The sequence below is a fragment of the Lampetra fluviatilis genome, chromosome 38, assembly GCF_964198595.1.
Source record: "Lampetra fluviatilis chromosome 38, kcLamFluv1.1, whole genome shotgun sequence".
Classification (NCBI taxonomy): Eukaryota; Metazoa; Chordata; class Hyperoartia; order Petromyzontiformes; family Petromyzontidae; genus Lampetra; species Lampetra fluviatilis.
The window spans coordinates 1,075,099-1,094,096 of record NC_136312.1 but is presented as its reverse complement, the minus strand read 5'-3'; the positions used below and the strand labels follow the sequence as shown (position 1 = coordinate 1,094,096).

The 18,998-nt window shown below is 51.6% G+C and overlaps 1 protein-coding gene across 1 annotated transcript in view; it reads right to left on the bottom strand.

Moving 5' to 3' along the window:
• Positions 1-18,734, bottom strand: part of LOC144945543 (plasma membrane calcium-transporting ATPase 2-like) — a 45,503-nt gene extending 26,769 nt beyond the window's left edge. Inside the window, 8 exon segments of the mRNA XM_078874000.1 lie at positions 1,054-1,230; positions 6,809-6,859; positions 7,704-7,838; positions 14,313-14,438; positions 15,203-15,460; positions 17,964-18,161; positions 18,393-18,537; positions 18,539-18,734. Of these exon segments, the coding sequence (XP_078730126.1) occupies positions 1,054-1,230; positions 6,809-6,859; positions 7,704-7,838; positions 14,313-14,438; positions 15,203-15,460; positions 17,964-18,161; positions 18,393-18,537; positions 18,539-18,604 (1,156 nt within the window). The 5' untranslated portion in view covers positions 18,605-18,734.
• Positions 18,735-18,998: the final 264 nt, after the last annotated feature.

The following is an 18,998-nucleotide window of genomic DNA, read 5'->3' as shown; positions in this document are numbered from 1 at the left end:
CTCTCACAGTCTCTCACAGTCTCTTCCAGTATCTCACAATCTCTCCTGGTCTCTCTACATCTCCCCCCATATCCCCCCATCTCTCACAGTCTCTCACAATCTCTCCTGGTCTCTCTACATCTCCCCCCCCCCATCTCCCCCCATCTCTCACAGTCTCTTCCAGTATCTCACAATCTCTCCTGGTCTCTCTACATCTCCCCCCATATCCCCCCATCTCTCACAGTCTCTCACAATCTCTCCTGGTCTCTCTACATCTCCCCCCATCTCCCCCCATCTCTCACAGTATCTCACAATCTCTCCTGGTCTCTCTACATCTCCCCCCATCTCCCCCCATCTCTCACAGTCTCTCACAGTCTCTCACAGTCTCTCACAATCTCTCCTGGTCTTTCTACATCTCCCCCATCTCTCACAGTCTCTCACAGTCTCTTCCAGTATCTCACAATCTCTCCTGGTCTCTCTACATCTCCCCCCATCTCCCCCCATCTCTCACAGTATCTCATAATCTCTCCTGGTCTCTCTACATCTCCCCCATCTCTCACAGTCTCTCACAGTCTCTTCCAGTATCTCACAATCTCTCCTGGTCTCTCTACATCTCCCCCCATCTCGCACAGTCTCTCACAGTCTCTTCCAGTATCTCACAATCTCTCCTGGTCTCTCGACATCTCCCCCCATCTCCCCCCCCATCTCTCAGTCTCTCACAATCTCTCCTGGCCTCTCTACATCTCCCCCATCTCCCCCCATCTCTAAGTCTCTCACAGTCTCTTCCAGTATCTCACAATTTATCCTGGTCTCTCTACATCTCCCCCCATCTCTCACAGTCTTTCACAGTCTCTCACAATCTCTCCTGGTCTCTCTACATCTCCCCCCCAATCTCCCCCCATCTCTCACAGTCTCTCAGTCTCTTCCAGTATCTCACAATTTCTCCTGGTCTCTCTAAATCTCCCTCCATCTCTCCCCATCTCCCCCAGTAAATCTCCAAATCCCCCCGTCCCTCTCCATCTCTCCCAGTCTCTCTCCATATCGCCCAGCCTCCCCCTTCCCCCCCGATCTCACCGGCCTTGCCAATCTGCACCGCGAGCTTGGTGAGCTTCCCCTGCAGCACCGACTTCTCCTTCTTGGGTGGCGATGGCTTCTTCTTGCGAGCCGCCTCCTCCCCCTCCCCCTCCCCCTTCTCCGCCCCCTTCAGCGGCTCCATCTCCATCTCCATACCGTCCACGCCGTCCGCCCTGCCTACACAGCGCCGCTCGGTGAGTGACGGGCGGTTACCGCGGTGCCGGTCGGCTACCGTGGTACTGGCCAGTGAGTTACCGTGGTGATGCTGAGTGAGTTACCGTGGTGATGCTGAGTGAGTTACCGTGGTGATGCTGAGTGAATTACCGTGGTGCTGGTTGGAAAGTTACTGGGAAGTGGTAGTGTAAAAGTGGTGGTGTAGAAGTGGCAGTGTAGAAGTGGCAGTGTAGAAGTGGCAGTGTAGAAGTGGTAGTGTAGAAGTGGCAGTGTAGAAGTGGCAGTGTAGAAGTGGCAGTGTAGAAGTGGTAGTGTAGAAGTGGTAGTGTAGAAGTGGTGGTGTAGAAGTGGTGGTGTAGAAGTGGTAGTGTAGAAGTGGTAGTGTAGAAGTGGTAGTGTAGAAGTGGTGGTGTAGAAGTGGTGGTGTAGAAGTGGTGGTGTAGAAGTGGTGGTGTAGAAGTGGTAGTGTAGAAGTGGCGGTGTAGAAGTGGTAGTGTAGAAGTGGCAGTGTAGAAGTGGCGGTGTAGAAGTGGTAGTGTAGAAGTGGTAGTGTAGAAGTGGTAGCGTAGAAGTGGTAGCGTAGAAGTGGTAGCGTAGAAGTGGCAGTGTAGAAGTGGCAGTGTAGAAGTGGCAGTGTAGAAGTGGCAGTGTAGAAGTGGCAGTGTAGAAGTGGTAGCGTAGAAGTGGCAGCGTAGAAGTGGTAGCGTAGAAGTGGCAGCGTAGAAGTGGTAGTGTAGAAGTGGCAGTGTAGAAGTGGCAGTGTAGAAGTGGTAGTGTAGAAGTGGCAGCGTAGAAGTGGTAGCGTAGAAGTGGCAGCGTAGAAGTGGTAGTGTAGAAGTGGCAGTGTAGAAGTGGTAGTGTAGAAGTAGCGGTGTAGAAGTGATAGCGTAGAAGTGGCAGCGTAGAAGTGGTAGCGTATAAGTGGTAGCGTAGAAGTGGTAGCGTAGAAGTGATAGCGTAGAAGTGGTAGTGTAGAAGTGGCAGTGTAGAAGTGGTAGTGTAGAAGTGGCAGCATAGAAGTGGTAGTGTAGAATGGTAGCGTAGAAGTGGTAGTGTAGAAGTGGCAGTGTAGAAGTGGCAGCGTAGAAGTGGTAGTGTAGAAGTGGCAGCGTAGAAGTGGTAGTGTAGAAGTGGCAGTGTAGAAGTGGTAGTGTAGAAGTGGCGGTGTAAAAGTGGTAGCGTAGAAGTGGCAGCGTAGAAGTGGTAGCGTAGAAGTGGTAGCGTAGAAGTGGTAGCGTAGAAGTGGTAGCGTAGAAGTGGCAGCGTAGAAGTGGTAGCGTAGAAGTGGCAGCGTAGAAGTGGTAGTGTAGAAGTGGAAGTGTAGAAGTGGCAGTGTAGAAGTGGTAGTGTAGAAGTGGTAGTGTAGAAGTGGCAGTGTAGAAGTGGTGGTGTAGAAGTGGCGGTGTAGAAGTGGTGGTGTAGAAGTGGCGGTGTAGAAGTGGCGGTGTAGAAGTGGTAGGGTAGAAGTGGCAGCGTAGAAGTGGTAGCGTAGAAGTGGTAGCGTAGAAGTGGTAGCGTAGAATTGGCAGCGTAGAAGTGGTAGCGTAGAAGTGGTAGCGTAGAAGTGGCAGTGTAAAAGTGGCAGTGTAGAAGTGGCAGTGTAGAAGTGGTAGTGTAGAAGTGGTAGTGTAGAAGTGGTAGTGTAGAAGTGGCAGTGTAGAAGTGGCAGTGTAGAAGTGGCAGTGTAGAAGTGGCGGTGTAGAAGTGGCGGTGTAGAAGTGGTAGTGGAGAAGTGGCGGTGTAGAAGTGGTAGTGTAGAAGTAGTGGTGTAGAAGTGGTAGTGGAGAAGTGGCGCGTAGAAGTGGCGGCGTAGAAGTGGCAGCGTAGAAGTGGCAGCGTAGAAGTGGCAGTGTAGAAGTGGTAGCGTAGAAGTGGTAGTGTAGAAGTGGTAGTGTAGAAGTGGTAGCGTAGAAGTGGTAGCATAGAATTGGCAGCGTAGAAGTGGTAGCGTAGAAGTGGTAGCGTAGAAGTGGTAGCGTAGAAGTGGCAGTGTAAAAGTGGCAGTGTAGAAGTGGCAGTGTAGAAGTGGTAGTGTAGAAGTGGCAGTGTAGAAGTGGCAGTGTAGAAGTGGTAGTGTAGAAGTGGCGGTGTAGAAGTGGTAGTGTAGAAGTAGTGGTGTAGAAGTGGTAGTGGAGAAGTGGCGGCGTAGAAGTGGCGGCGTAGAAGTGGCAGCGTAGAAGTGGCAGTGTGGAAGTGGTAGTGTGGAAGTGGTAGTGTGGAAGTGGTGGTGTAGAAGTGGTGGTGTAGAAGTGGTGGTGTAGAAGTGGTGGTGTAGAAGTGGCAGTGTAGAAGTGGCGGTGTAGAAGTGGCGGTGTAGAAGTGGCGGTGTAGAAGTGGCGGTGTAGAAGTGGTAGCGTAGAAATGGCAGCGTAGAAGTGGTAGCGTAGAAGTGGTAGCGTAGAATTGGCAGCGTAGAAGTGGTAGCGTAGAAGTGGTAGCGTAGAAGTGGTAGCGTAGAAGTGGCAGCGTAAAAGTGGCAGTGTAGAAGTGGTAGTGTAGAAGTGGTAGTGTAGAAGTGGTAGTGTAGAAGTGGCAGTGTAGATGTGGTAGTGTAGAAGTGGTAGTGTAGAAGTGGCAGTGTAGAAGTGGCAGTGTAGAAGTGGCAGTGTAGAAGTGGTAGTGTAGAAGTGGTAGTGTAGAAGTGGCGGTGTAGAAGTGGCAGTGTAGAAGTGGCAGTGTAGAAGTGGTAGTGTAGAAGTGGCGGTGTAGAAGTGGTAGTGTAGAAGTAGTGGTGTAGAAGTGGTAGTGGAGAAGTGGCGGCGTAGAAGTGGCGGCGTAGAAGTGGCAGCGTAGAAGTGGCAGTGTGGAAGTGGTAGTGTGGAAGTGGTAGTGTGGAAGTGGTGGTGTAGAAGTGGTGGTGTAGAAGTGGCGGTGTAAAAGTGGTGGTGTAGAAGTGGTAGTGTAGAAGTGGCGGTGTATAAGTGGTGGTATAGAAGTGGTAGTGTAGAAGTGGTAGCGTAGAAGTGGTAGTGTAGAAGTGGTGGTGTAGAAGTGGTGGTGTAGAAGTGGTGGTGTAGAAGTGGCGGTGTAAAAGTGGTAGTGTAGAAGTGGTAGCGTAGAAGTGGTAGCGTAGAAGTGGTAGTGTAGAAGTGGTAGTGTAGAAGTGGTGGTATAGAAGTGGTAGTGTAGAAGTGGCAGTGTAGAAGTGGCAGTGTAGAAGTGGCAGTGTAGAAGTGGTAGTGTAGAAGTGGCGATGTAGAAGTGGCAGTGTAGAAGTGGCAGTGTAGAAGTGGTAGTGTAGAAGTGGCGGTGTAGAAGTGGCAGTGTAGAAGTAGTGGTGTAGAAGTGGTAGTGGAGAAGTGGCGGCGTAGAAGTGGCGGCGTAGAAGTGGCAGCGTAGAAGTGGCAGTGTGGAAGTGGTAGTGTGGAAGTGGTAGTGTGGAAGTGGTGGTGTAGAAGTGGTGGTGTAGAAGTGGTAGTGTAGAAGTGGCGGTGTAAAAGTGGTGGTGTAGAAGTGGTAGTGTAGAAGTGGCGGTGTAGAAGTGGTGGTATAGAAGTGGTAGTGTAGAAGTGGTAGCGTAGAAGTGGTAGTGTAGAAGTGGTGGTGTAGAAGTGGTGGTGTAAAAGTGGTGGTGTAGAAGTGGCGGTGTAAAAGTGGTAGTGTAGAAGTGGTAGCGTAGAAGTGGTAGCGTAGAAGTGGTAGTGTAGAAGTGGTAGTGTAGAAGTGGTGGTGTAGAAGTGGTAGTGTAGAAGTGGCAGTGTAGAAGTGGCAGTGTAGAAGTGGCAGTGTAGAAGTGGTAGTGTAGAAGTGGCGATGTAGAAGTGTCAGTGTAGAAGTGGCAGTGTAGAAGTGGTAGTGTAGAAGTGGCGGTGTAGAAGTGGTAGTGTAGAAGTAGTGGTGTAGAAGTGGTAGTGGAGAAGTGGCGGCGTAGAAGTGGCGGCGTAGAAGTGGCGGCGTAGAAGTGGCAGCGTAGAAGTGGCAGTGTGGAAGTGGTAGTGTGGAAGTGGTAGTGTGGAAGTGGTGGTGTAGAAGTGGTGGTGTAGAAGTGGTGGTGTAGAAGTGGTAGTGTAGAAGTGGCGGTGTAAAAGTGGTGGTGTAGAAGTGGTAGTGTAGAAGTGGCGGTGTAGAAGTGGTGGTATAGAAGTGGTAGTGTAGAAGTGGTAGCGTAGAAGTGGTAGTGTAGAAGTGGTGGTGTAGAAGTGGTGGTGTAGAAGTGGTGGTGTAGAAGTGGCGGTGTAAAAGTGGTAGCGTAGAAGTGGTAGCGTAGAAGTGGTAGCGTAGAAGTGGTAGCGTAGAATTGGCAGCGTAGAAGTGGTAGCGTAGAAGTGGTAGCGTAGAAGTGGTAGCGTAGAAGTGGCAGCGTAGAAGTGGCAGCGTAGAAGTGGCAGCGTAGAAGTGGTAGTGTAGAAGTGGTAGTGTAGAAGTGGCAGTGTAGAAGTGGTAGTGTAGAAGTGGTAGTGTAGAAGTGGCAGTGTAGAAGTGGCAGTGTAGAAGTGGTAGTGTAGAAGTGGTAGTGGAGAAGTGGTGGCGTAGAAGTGGTAGTGTAGAAGTGGTAGTGGAGAAGTGGTGGCGTAGAAGTGGCGGCGTAGAAGTGGTGGCGTAGAAGTGGCAGCGTAGAAGTGGCAGCGTGGAAGTGGTAGTGTAGAAGTGGTAGTGTAGAAATGTTTGTGTAGAAGTGGCGGTGTAGAAGTGGCAGTGTAGAAGTGGGAGTGTAAAAGTGGCGGTGTAGAAGTGGTAGTGGAGAAGTGGTAGTGTAGAAGTGGTAGTGGAGAAGTGGTAGTGTAGAAGTGGTGGCGTAGAAGTGGTGGTGTAGAAGTGGTGGTGTAGAAGTGGTAGCGTAGAAGTGGCAGCATAGAAGTGGCAGTGTAGAAGTGGTAGTGTAGAAGTGGTAGTGTAGAAGTGGTGGTGTAGAAGTGGTAGTGTAGAAGTGGTGGTGTAGAAGTGGTGGTGTAGAAGTGGTAGTGTAGAAGTGGTAGTGTAGAATTGGTAGCGTAGAAGTGGTAGTGTAGAAGTGGTAGCGTAGAAGTGGTGGTGTAGAAGTGGTAGTGTAGAAGTGGTAGTGTAGAAGTGGCAGTGTAGAAGTGGTAGCGTAGAAGTGGTGGTGTAGAAGTGGTAGTGTAGAAGTGGTAGTGTAGAAGTGGTGGTGTAGAAGTAGTGGTGTAGAAGTGGTGGCGTAGAAGTGGCGGCGTAGAAGTGGCGGCGTAGAAGTGGCGGCGTAGAAGTGGCGGCGTAGAAGTGGCGGCGTAGAAGTGGCGGCGTGGAAGTGGCAGTGTGGAAGTGGTAGTGTAGAGGTGGCAGTGTGGAAGTGTGGAAGTGGTAGTGTGGAAGTGGTAGTGTGGAAGTGGTGGTGTAGAAGTGGTAGTGTAGAAGTGGTGGTGTAGCGGGTAGCGCGCTGCGCTACAAACCCGCAACCCAAGCTCGAATCCCGCTCACGGCCAACACCAGTGACGATTATCTGAACTGGTCCTGGGCCTCCCCAAGGTCGACTCAGCCTAAAATGTATACCTGGTGCAGTGTGTAAACATCGCGACTGGGGAGACAAAGGCGGTCGGGTTTGGTGCTGCCCATCCAGCCCCTTGTGTGCCGTGCCGGCCTTTACGAGCGCTGCTCGCTACCAGTAGTGCGACAGGGGTGCGAGTACCTTTGATGCGGCCTGCCTCGGCCGCTGCGGCTGATGCATCCTGCTTCTTGCCTGGAGGACAGAGGGTTAGGATATGGAGATCAAGGTCAAGAGGAGAGGGTGGGAGGATGTGTGGGGATCATGGTAGCGTTTATATATTGGCTGTGAGCGCGAATCGAACTCGGGCCACAGTATAGTTCGCTAACCGCTTTGCTACTGCGCACCCTACAGAGGCACGCACACATGAACCCCCATACACGCGCCCACAACCGCTGATTACCACTAAGTGGAGCTGATGTCACCGCTTTTGCCAGGCTAGATGCGGTGTGTAGTGGTGCCATGTGCAGTGCTCCTATGTATAGTGGTGTATAGTGGTGTGTGGTGGTGTGTAGTGGTGTGTAGTGGTGTGTGGTGGTGTGTCGTGGTGTGTGGTGGTGTGTCGTGGTGTGTCGTGGTGTGTGGTGGCGTGTGGTCGTGTGTGGTCGTGTCTGGTGGTGTATAGTGGTCTGTGGTGGCGTGGTGGCGTGTGGTGGCGTGTGGTGGCGTGTGGCGGCGTGTGGCGGCGTGTGGCGGCGTGTGGCGGCGTGTAGTGAAGTCTGGTGGTGTGTGGTGGTGTGTGGTGGTGTGTGGTGGTGTGTGGTGGTGTGGTGGTGTGTGGTGGTGTGTGGCGGTGTGTGGCGGTGTGTGGCGGTGTGTAGTGAAGTCTGGTGGTGTGTGGTGGTGTGTGGTGGTGTGTAGTGGTGTGTAGTGGTGTGTAGTGGTGTGTGGTGGTGTGTGGTGGTGTGTGGTGGTGTGTGTGGTGGTGTGTGTGGTGGTGTGTCGTGGTGTGTGGTGGTGGTGTGTAGTGGAGGCGTGCATGGTGCCCCCCCCCCCCCCCCGTGCCCACCCCCCCTGTGCCCACCCCCCCTGTGCCCACCCTTCTTGTCCTTCTCCTTGCTCTTGCTCTCCTCCTCGCTGCTGGCGCCCAGCAGCGTGAATATGATGCCAGTCTGGGAGTTGACGCCCACGGCCGACACCAGCATCTTGCCCGACCCCTCCATCACGTGCGTGCCTGCGGGGCCGGCAGTCACCGTGACGTTGTTACCTCGTCACCTTGGACACCGCGGAGCAGCCTCCGAGGTCACCACAAACGTCGTTTCTCCTTCGTCGGGTGACGTCGCACATACTGCAGGGGGCAGCACTTGCCCAGCCCCCCCGGCGAGAGGAGCGCTCGGCACGTCCCAGTCAACGCGATGCGTACACATGTAAAGAGGTCAGTGTGAGTCTACTGGTCTCTGTGTGAGTCTACGGGTCCCTGTGCGGGTCTCAGTGTAGATCTCTGTGTGCGTGTGTGGGTGTCTGTGTTTGAGTGAAGGGGGCGTGGGAGCGAGGCGGTGAGGTGTGGGAAGCGGTAAGTCCCAGACTACTTTGGGCTCGCCTTCCCTTCAACCGGAATCGAGGAGTGGTAGATGTGGTTACCTATGCCCCTACCGAAGACGAACATACGTGGAGGGATGCAGGCAAGGCTGATGAGAGTCAGATGGCTTTAATGACCTCTTGTCACAGGTGCTAGCTAAAGTGGCCCCTCGGGATAAAGTCATCCTGTTGGGCGACTTCAATGTCCGAGTTGGTCATGATGCTGGCACCTGGTCTGGAGTAATTAGAAGGCATGGGCCACATCAGCTCAATACCAACGGTAGGAGGCTGCAATATTTTTATGCAGCCCATGTGCTTGTAATTACCAACACACTGTTCCTGCATCGGCGCATCCACACAACATCATGGATGCATGCCGGGTCCAAGCGTGAACGTATACTGGACTACACAGCGGATGCGGACCCATGTCCTTGACACCGGGACCTACCGTGGAGCTGATCTGCCCACTGACAATCGACTTGTCATCTGTAAGATGCGCCTGCCATTCTTCCATTCCCGTGGTGGGTGGACACCCAGGACCCCATTCAAACCCTTAGTGGCCTGGTCTCAGCTAGCTGATGAAAGTTGCAAGCAAGAATTGAATCATCGCTTGCGGCTGAGGTTGGCATCGTCCCCCACTCCTCCAAATGTCATGGGGAAATGGGCGAGGTTTAGGACTGTGGCTCATGCAGCTACAATGGCTGCTTTGGGTACACTGTCCAGACCCCCCCAGAGATCCTGGCTGACAGAGGATGTGTTCATTCAGGCTGGCTGATAAAAAGCGACAGGCCCACTCGCATCGTCTACAGCAGGGGTCCTCAAACTTTTTAAACAGGGGGCCAGTTCACTGTCCCTCAGACCGTTGGAGGGCCGGACTATAGTTAAAAAAAACTATGAACACATTCCTATGCACACTGCATATATCTTATTTTGAAGTGAACAAACAAAACGGGAACAAATACAATATTTAAAATGAAGAACAAGTAAAGTTAAATCAACAAACTTGCCAGTATTTCAATGGGAACTATGGGCCTGCTTTTGGCTAATAAGATGGTCAATGTCCGGTTCCATATTTGTCACTGCTAGTCGTAACAAGTGATGCAAGTGTGCATCCGTTAGTCTAGATATGGTTGTAGATTTCAAATGTTTCATTCTGGAAAAAGTCTGTTCACAGACATAAGTGCTGCCAAAGATGGTTGCCATTTTGAGTGCATGGTTCCTGAGATGAGGATATGTCTCAGAGGGGAGAGATGCATAGAAATTATGAAGGCTGCTTGACTTAAATGCGTCTTTCAGAGAGTCACAATTCTGCTGTTCAGCCAGTTCCATTTGGTAAATTGTATCCACATTTTCAATGTCAATAGAAAATGGGTTACGGAAAAGCTGTATGTCCTGTTCATGGAGATGAAGCTCTTTAAATCTAAATTGGAACTCCTTTTGCAATGTTTCCAGTGAATCCACACATGTTTTGTTTGGGAATGCAACCAATGGTTTTTCCGCTAACCGATTTTGAGTTGTGGGGAGATGGCAGAAGTTTTCCTCCTTCACTTGTTTGATGAGGAGGCCTAATTTTACTTCAAATGCTTTGACATGTGATTGCATATCACATATGAGCTTCCCCTTTCCTTGAAGTTGCACATTGAAACTGTTGAGTAGCTCTGTTACATCTGTCAGAAAGGCAAGGTGCCATTTCCATTCTGCATCATTGAGCTCTGGTACTTCTTTGTTTTTTGAAAGCATAAAAGCTGTAATCTGTGGAAGTAAGTCATAGAAACATTTCAAAACTCTCCCTCGACTCAGCCAACGGACTTCTGTGTGGTACAGAACATCTTCAGTCAACATTTAGCTCAGACAGAAATTCCTGAAATTGTGGTTGAGTGCATGAGCTCTAATGAAGTTAACAGAGTCCCACTTCAGTGATTTACTACACAGCGCTTGTTGGTGGATGAGGCAGTGTATGGCTATTGGATGAGAATGGTTATGTTTGTCCATCTCTTGGTTAATGCGAGCAATTACTCCTTTCTTAGACCCCACCATGCTAGGAGCACCATCAGTTGTCACACTGGCTAGTTTAGCCCAGTTCAGCTCCAAACCATTCACAGTTTGGCAAACCTTTTCATAGATATCCTCTCCTGTAGTTGTTCCTTTTATGCTTTGCAGTGCAGCAAGCTCTTCTATGACTTCGAAATAGTCATTTGTCCCACGAATAAAAATTAGAAGTTGTGCAAAATCACGAACATCATTGCTTTCGTCGAGTGACAAGGAAAAATAGGAAAGTTTTATTGTGGAGTTTTGCAAATGCTGATGCAAATTGTCTACCATTTCTTCAATCCTCCGTGTAATTGTAGGTCCTGAAACACTCACTGTACTAAATAAATCGGCCTTCTCTGGACACATCTCTTTGGCAACAGAAAGAAGGCATTCTTTAACAAATTTTCCCTCCACGAATGGTCTGCCAGTGCACGCTATTAGCTTGGCAACTTGAACACCCGCTCGCAGTGATGAAATATTTAGCTGCTTCTGCTTCACACAAGTATTTTGCTGAGTTGTTAATGTATTTTTCAGTTTTAATATTTTATCTTTTCTCACTTCTCCGACCAAACAATCATATTTATCTTTATGTTGAGTTTCATAGTGTCGACGTAAATTGTATTCTTTGAACACAGACACTATATTCTGGCATATCAGACACACAGCTCTTTCCTTGTACTGCATGAAAAAGTAATCATAAGTCCACTGTTCTTTGAATATCCTACACTCCGAGTCAATTTTTCTCTTTCTTGACATCATTGTTTCCTAGGGAGTCAAAATTGCTATTAGTAAAATTCCAATATATATACAGCGCTACAAAAACAATATACCAGCAATAACTTTGCCCACACAGAGACATACAGACTGCACTGCCCATCAATGCAGTCTGATTGGGGGAACTCCGCTTTTACCCCAGGCTCACACTGGTGCGGGTGCCATTAAAAAGTTAATTACACCTGCAGTTTTGTTCACAGATCGCAGTGCGATCTGCGAACTCGCATAGGAATCTGATCGCATGGGGGAGAAGACCCATGCGATCCGATTCCACTGCAGGAAAAAAGAAGGCACATGTGCCTTTTTTCTTTCGAATCTGATGCAAGTTCAGCCATACAAGCATATGGCTGAACTCGCACTGCTCAGAGATCGCAACAGTATGAACCGGGGCTTACACAACATACAACATATAACCTCATACAACTGAATAGCAATCAGAATATAAATGCACTTACTGTCATTTAAATTGGGGTTCCTACTCCTCGGCTGTCTGTCACTGACCAGCACGGGAAAACAGCAGACAGCCCTTCCAGAGATCAGAGATCACTCTGTTATTACCCCTCTATCATTTACTCAGCACACAGGAATATCACTGGGAGTGGAGCCGAGGGGCAAGTGAGGGAGCTGAGGGAAGGAGAGCCAGTCAAGCGCAGCCAGGGGAGGGCTGGCAGCCTTAGGCCTGGGGGGCAAGTCCAGTCAATTGGCCCATTGAACCATTCACCAGCGCAGCCCGAGTGCCCACTGCCGCAGCTCAATCAGTGCCCACCGCCGCAGCTCAATCAGTGCTCACCAGCGCAGCCAAATCAGTGCTCGCCACCGCAGCCCAATCAGTGCCCACCACCGCAGCCCAATGAGTGCTCACCAGCGCAGCCCAATTAGTGCTCACCAGCGCAGCCCAATAAGTGCTCACAAGCGCAGCTAAATTAGCAATCAGTGACCATGGGCCGGATAAATGTCCTCGGTGGGCCGCATGTGGCCCGTGGGCCGTAGTTTGAGGACCCCTGGTCTACAGCATCCAACGTCAGAGAATGAGGAGGTTCGGAGAGACGTGAGGCGCTGCAAGGTTGAGTGGTGGTCGCGGGTTGCTGAGGAGATGGAGTCTGCCTCAATGGCCCGCGATCACAAATCTTTATTTAACTCCATCAAAAAAGTAACCTGCAGCATCACACCTATTACCATCACTAGGGGAAAAACGGTGATCCAATATCCGACACCCAGGAACAGGTGTGCAGATTTGCTGAGCATTTCCATAAAGTCCTGGGGGAGGGGAAATCACTCGGCATAGAAAACATCATGGGACCAAGTGGGGATGACCCTGCTGAGGCTGCGGTGTCTCAAATATTTGAAGAAGTCACCTCCTGTGAGGGGCTGGCTGAGATGCCATCTGTTGAGAAAGTACTAAAGGCGATCCAGAGTCTGAGACCAGGAAAGGCACCGCGCAGAGATGATCTCCCAAGCGAAATGCTGAGGGAGGGTGGCGTTTGTGCACAGAATGCCCTACATGACATCATAACAACAGTCTGGACCACTGGACGGGTTCCGCAGGACTGGAAGGATGCCCTGGTGGTCCCCCTCTTTAAGAAGGGGGAACGCACAGACTGTAACAACTACAGGGGAATCTCACTCCTCAGTGTGCCGGGAAAGGTCCTGGCAAGGATTATTCAACATCGCCCTGCCAGGCACGCTGAGGAGAGGCTTGTGGAGCCCCAATGTGGTTTCAGGAAAGGACGGTCCTGCACATATGCCATATTTTCCGTCCGTCTCCTACAACAGAGGTGTAGGGAATTGCAATAAGACCTACATCTCTGCTTTATTGACCTGGTCAAGGCCTATGATACCATCAGTAGGCCTGGGCTCTGGGTTATTCTTCGTGCTTTCGGAGTCCCTGACCCTCTGCTCATGATCATTAAGGACCTTCCTTAATGATCATGAGCGGGCCCGGCTAAAAACTACCTGGCCGGGAGTCGGAGCCATTCCCTGTTCACCTTGGGGAGCGACAGGGATGTCCTCTGGCTCCCACATTACTTTACATCTTTTTCGACCACGTAGTTCGTGAAGACTTTGATGGCTGTACCGGAAGAATTTCCATCTGGTACAGATACTATGGGAGGCTGACCGATGCCCGGGTGCGGTCAAGGGATGGCTCCCTATTGCTCAACCACGTTATGTATGCCGATGATCTGGTAATTGCCGCTCACTCAGAGGAGGAGTTGGAGGCGCTGCTGCTGAACCTGAAGCGTGCCACTAAGAGGTGGGGCCTTACCATCAGTCTCACCAAAACTAAGCATCTGCCTGAGTATTTTGTACCATCGGACACTCCACCCCCACAACTCCCAATTGGTGATGGGGCAGTTGTGAAGAGAGTGGAGAGTTTCCCATACCTTGGCGGTGTGCTCATGACCGGCTCCGGAGGTCTCACTCCGAATCAGTCGAGAGGCATTATTTTTTCATCTGTTGCGTAACGCTATGTGGAAGCTACCTGGTCTATCACTCTGCACGAAGCTTTAGGTCTTCTCGGCAACGGTCATTCCCTCCCTTCTCTACGCTTGCGAAACGTGGACCCCCCTAATGGAACATATTCACCAGTTAGAAACATTTAGGCTGGCCTGCCGACGATCCATCTTGGGTTTAACCAAACCTAAGAGTATGAATCCTTGCAGTCACGAAAGCTTAAAATCTAGAATTAACCAGGCTGGATTGTGTGCAGCAGGCAAGGCTGTGTTGGCTGGGTCATGTAGCCCGCATGCCTAGCCACCGCATGCCGAAATAGCTTTTGTTCGGCCGGATCGAGGGGGCTAAACGGGCGCGGCATGGGCTAGAGAAGAGATGGAGTGGTGTGGTACAGGAGGACGTGGAGCTAAGTGGACTTTCCGATGACCAGTACCAGCGGTGTCAAGATCGGCCTCTGTGGAGGAGGCTCGTGAAGAACGCTACTGGGCAGTTGGAGGCAGTCGCCCTCCAACAACAACGGAGGGCGGAGGAGCGACGCTCACAACAACGAGCGGAGCGCCGGGTGGTTAAAGCACAGCAAGTTGGCACAGTAGGCGGCACAGGTGGTGCATCAGCCAATCATCTCGGTCATCTCAGTCAGTCGACCTGTGGCACCTGGGTCTGCCCCGTGACCTCCTGCCAGTGGGCGTTCGACACTTCACGTGGCCTCAAGGTGCATATGGCCTGGCTACAAGTGTCGTGGTGATGTCACCACCACTTAGTGGCGAATGGCGGATGTTGTTGTTGTTGTCTGTGAGTCTCCCCAGTGTGGGTGTGTGTGTGTGTCTGTGTGTACAAGTCTCGCCAGTGCTGGTCTCCGTGTGTGTGTGCATACCGGAGAGCAGCATGGGGTCGCGGTCGACGGCCTTGCGCACGTGGTCCGACTCCCCGGTGAGAGAACTCTCATCGATCTTCAAGTCGTTGCTCTGGATGACCACGCCGTCAGCCGGGAGCAGGTCGCCTAGCAACCACGGCAACAGGTATAGCACCGGAGTGGGGAGGAGGTAACGTTAGTGGTGGCATCAATGAGATGGTGGTGGTGGTGGTCGCTATGGCGATGGTGTTGGTAGCGATGATGATGATGGTGGGTGTTGGTGGTGATAATGGTATTGGTACCAATGATGGTGTGAATGGTGGTAGCAACGATGGTGGTAGCAACGATGGTGGTAGCAACGATGGTGGTAGCAACGATGGTGGTAGCAACGATGGTGGTGGTAATGATCATGGTGGCAGCGATGGTGGTGGTGGTGGCAGCGATGGTGGTGGTTGTGGCTGCGATGATCAAAATCAATATCATAATCTTTATTTTGGCTGGATGAAAAACTATGAGCTATTAAGCTCTTTTTCACAGATGTCCAGATCGTGGTGGTGGTGGTGGTGGTCGTAGGAGTAGCGATGACGATTGTCATGGTTGATGGTAGTGGTGATGGTAGTGGTGATGGTTGTGGTTTTTGTGATGGTTGCGATGGTTGCGATGGTGACGATGGAAGGTAGAAATTATGTTGGTGGTGATGGTGTTGGTAGCAATGATGATGGTGGTGGCGAGGGTGGTGGTGAAGGTGATGGTGGTAGTAGTGATGGTGGTGCTGATAGTAGCAATGATGTTGGTGGTGGTGATGATGATGGTCATTGTGTTGTTGATAATGATGATGGTGGTGGTGGCGGTGACTGCGGTGGTGAAGTGACCGCCGCACCCCCCCCAACCCTACACCCGCCCCCTCTCACCGTACTTGACCTGTGCCACATCCCCCACCACAATGTCAGCCACGGGGATCTGGATGACCTGGCCCTGGCGGATAACGGTGAACTTCTGCTCCTGCTCAATGCGGTTCTGCAGGCCTCGGAATTGTCGCTCCTTGCTCCAGTCGTTGAAGGCCGTGACAAGCACCACGACGATGACGGAGAGGAGGATGGCCGCTCCTTCGATCCAGCCGGCCTCCGCCTCGCCCTCCTCGCCGCCGCTGCCCGCCGCATTCCCGCACGCTGCGCACGGGGACACGGAGACGGGGAGAAAAGGGGAGACATGGGGACAGTGGGACACGCACGGGGACGGGGTGACACGGGGAAGGGGGGGACACACACGGGGGGGACACACACGGGGGGACACACACGGGGGGACACACACGGGGGGACACTCACGGGGGTACGCCCGGGGGGAGACATGGGGGGGACATATGGGGAGGCACCGAGACACAAGGGGACACACAGAAACAAGGACATACACAGACAAACACACGGACACAAACACCACCACCACCACCACGGTTATTAACAGAGCCGTCCCCACCCCCGTCATGGCCCCGTCTCGGTCCCGAGCTCTCCCCGTGCGCTAACGGCCGACGACTCGGCGCCTCCCTTTACTGCAGCTGCCACTTCAAAGCCACCGCCGCCTTCAAACGTCTCCCCTCGTCACTGTCCCCCTCCCGTCACCCCTCCCATCATCCCCTCCCCCCTCCCGTCTCCCCTTTCGTCTCCCCTCGTGTCTCCCCGTGTCCTCATGTCCCCGCAACCCCACGTCTCCACGTCCCCATCTCTCCGGGTCTCCATCGTTGTCCCAGTGACGTCAGTGTCCCCCCCACCTGCCCCCCCCCCCCCGTGTCCCATCCCGTCCTGGTAGATACTTTACTGCACCTTTTACTGCGTTACATTTTGACTTAAAACTTTCGTGACTGCAGGAATTAATATTCTTTGGTTCTTTCGGTAAAGTCTCGTAGATAGAAAAATAATAATAATAATAATACAAAATTAAGTTAATAGAAATAAAATAAAAAGAATAAACAAAAAAAATACTAATGTAGACTTTAACCTGGTTATTAAGCTGGTGAGTGTACTGGCAGTCGATAATGTCGACTTTAACCTGGTTACTAATCTGAGTGTACTGGCAGTCTATAATGTAGACTGTAGCATGGTTATTAAGCTGAGTGAGTGTTCTGGCAGTCTATAATATAGACTGTAGCCTGGTTATTAAGCTGGTGAGTGTACTGGCAGTCTATAATGTAGACTGTAGCCTGGTTATTAAGCTGGGTGAGTGTACTGGCAGTCTATAATGTAGACTTTAACCTGGTTGTTAAGCTGAGTGAGTGTACTGACAGTCTATAATGTAGGCTTTAACCTGGTTATTAAGCTGAGTGAGTGTAATGACAGTCTATAATGTAGACTGTAGCCTGGTTATTAAGCTGAGTGAGTGTACTGGCAGTCTATAATGTAGACTTTAATCTGGTTGTTAAGCTGAGTGAGTGTACTGGCAGTCAATAATGTAGACTTTAACCTGGTTATTAAGCTGAGTGAGTGTACTGACAGTCTATAATGTAGACTGTAGCCTGGTTATTAAGCTGAGTGAGTGTACTGGCAGTCTATAATGTAGACTGTAGCCTGGTTGTTAAGCTGAGTGAGTGTACTGGCAGTCTATAATGTAGACTTTAACCTGGTTGTTAAGCTGAGTGAGTGTACTGACAGTCTATAATGTAGGCTTTAACCTGGTTATTAAGCTGAGTGAGTGTATTGACAGTCTATAATGTAAACTGTAGCCTGGTTATTAAGCTGAGTGAGTGTACTGGCAGTCTATAATGTAGACTTTAACCTGGTTGTTAAGCTGAGTGAATGTACTGGCAGTCGATAATGTAGACTTTAACCTGGTTATTAAGCTGAGTGAGTGTACTGGCAGTCTATAATGTAGACTTTAACTTGGTTGTTAAGCTGAGTGAGTATACTGGCAGTCTATAATGTAGTCTTTAACCTGGTTATTAAGCTGAGTGAGTGTACTGGCAGTCTATAATGTAGACTTTAACCTGGTTGTTAAGCTGAGTGAGTGTACTGACAGTCTATAATGTAGACTTTAACCTGGTTATTAAGCTGAGTGAGTTTTCATGTAGACTTATTATTGGTTCTTTCAGTAATAAAAATAAAATAAATGTTAAATAAAAAACAAAAACCACGACGTTTTGATTGCAACACCAGCGGTCGTCACCAGGAAAAGGGGGGTTAGCCTCTAAAGGCAAACTGTTGAAAAGGTTTCGGGATGGGCGTAGCCCCAGTATGTCAGCAGCATGCAGCACACTTGTGTTGCGATCGAAACGTCGTGGTTTTGTTTATTTTATTTTTATTACTGAAAGAACCAATAATAAGTCTACATTATAGACTGTCAGTACACCCACTCCGATTAATAACCAGTACATTAATGTTTTTTTGTTTTTATTATTTTTTATTTATTTTTTATTTTTATTCACTTTATTTTTTATTATATTTCTATCGTCGTGACTTTACCGAAAGAACCAAAGAATACTTTTACTGCGTTATTGGTCAGGTGATATCACATCTCTATCCGAGCGCAAGCGTCCCCACGTGTTCCCCTGCATCCCCATGTCCCTGTGTCTCCCCCGTGTATCCTCCCCCATGTCCCCGTGTCTCCCCCGCGTCCCCATGTCTCCCCCGTGTCTCCCATGTGTACCCCCCCCGCATGTACCCCCCCGCGTGTACCCCCCCTCACACTCGTCGTTGCCCTCGGGCGGGTGGTAGAAGGAGAGTCCCAGCGACACGAGGGCCGCCACCTCGAGGATGATGAGCGTCACGTCTTGCAGCGCCTCCCACACGAGTGCCAGGAACGACTTGGGCTTCTTGGGGGGGATGAGGTTCGCTCCGAACACCGCACGCCGCTGCTCCAGGTCCGCCTGGCTCCCACTCAGCCCTGCCCACGCACGCACGCACGCGCACCATGTACACGCGCGCACGTGTACGCGCAACCTGTACGCGCAACAAGCACGTACACAAGTACGCGCACGCACGGCATGTGCACGCATGTGCAAGTCTGCACACGCAGCATCCAGATGCACGCCCGTTTTACACGCTGCACACGCACCCACCCACCCCCGTGTAAGCAAAGGCCCGCGCCCCTCCCTCCCCCCCTCCCCCCTCTCACCGTCGGTGGGCGAGGTGCCGAGCCTGTGGCACAGGCCGTGTACGCCACCGTAGGCCTCCGCCACCTTGGCGATGGCCTCCGTGCCGCGCACCTCCATGAGGTCGCGCAGCTCCTGCAGCGAGCAGCCAAAGGGGCCCCCCCCCGGCGGCCCCAGCGCCGCCCCCCCCGCCCTTCGGCAGGAAGTCCACGGTGGTGCTGTTCCCGTCCGCCATGTCGGCCGGCGTGGTGTCGCCCGCCCCCAGCGATCGACGAGCTCCCGTAGATCTCTCGTCGTCCCGTTCCCGATCGCAGCCTCACGTCGCCGGCCAGTCGCAGCAGTCAGCGGTGGTGGATGTAGACGTGGAATGAATTTGCCAACTGCGACTAACTGGGCTGGCAGCTGCTGCTGCTCTTCCACCCTACTCCCTTCTACTCCCTCCCGCCCACCCCTCCCCTCCTCCTCCTCCCCCCCCCTCCTCCTCCCGTCTCCTCCGTCCTGCTGCTCCCCCTATATGCTCCCCCCTGGCTGCTCCCCCCTTGGCTGCTGCTGCTGATGAGGCCACAAGGAGCAGGAGGTGCAGCAGGAGTCGGTGGCGCAACGACGCCGGGCGAGTGACGCGGCCGCTA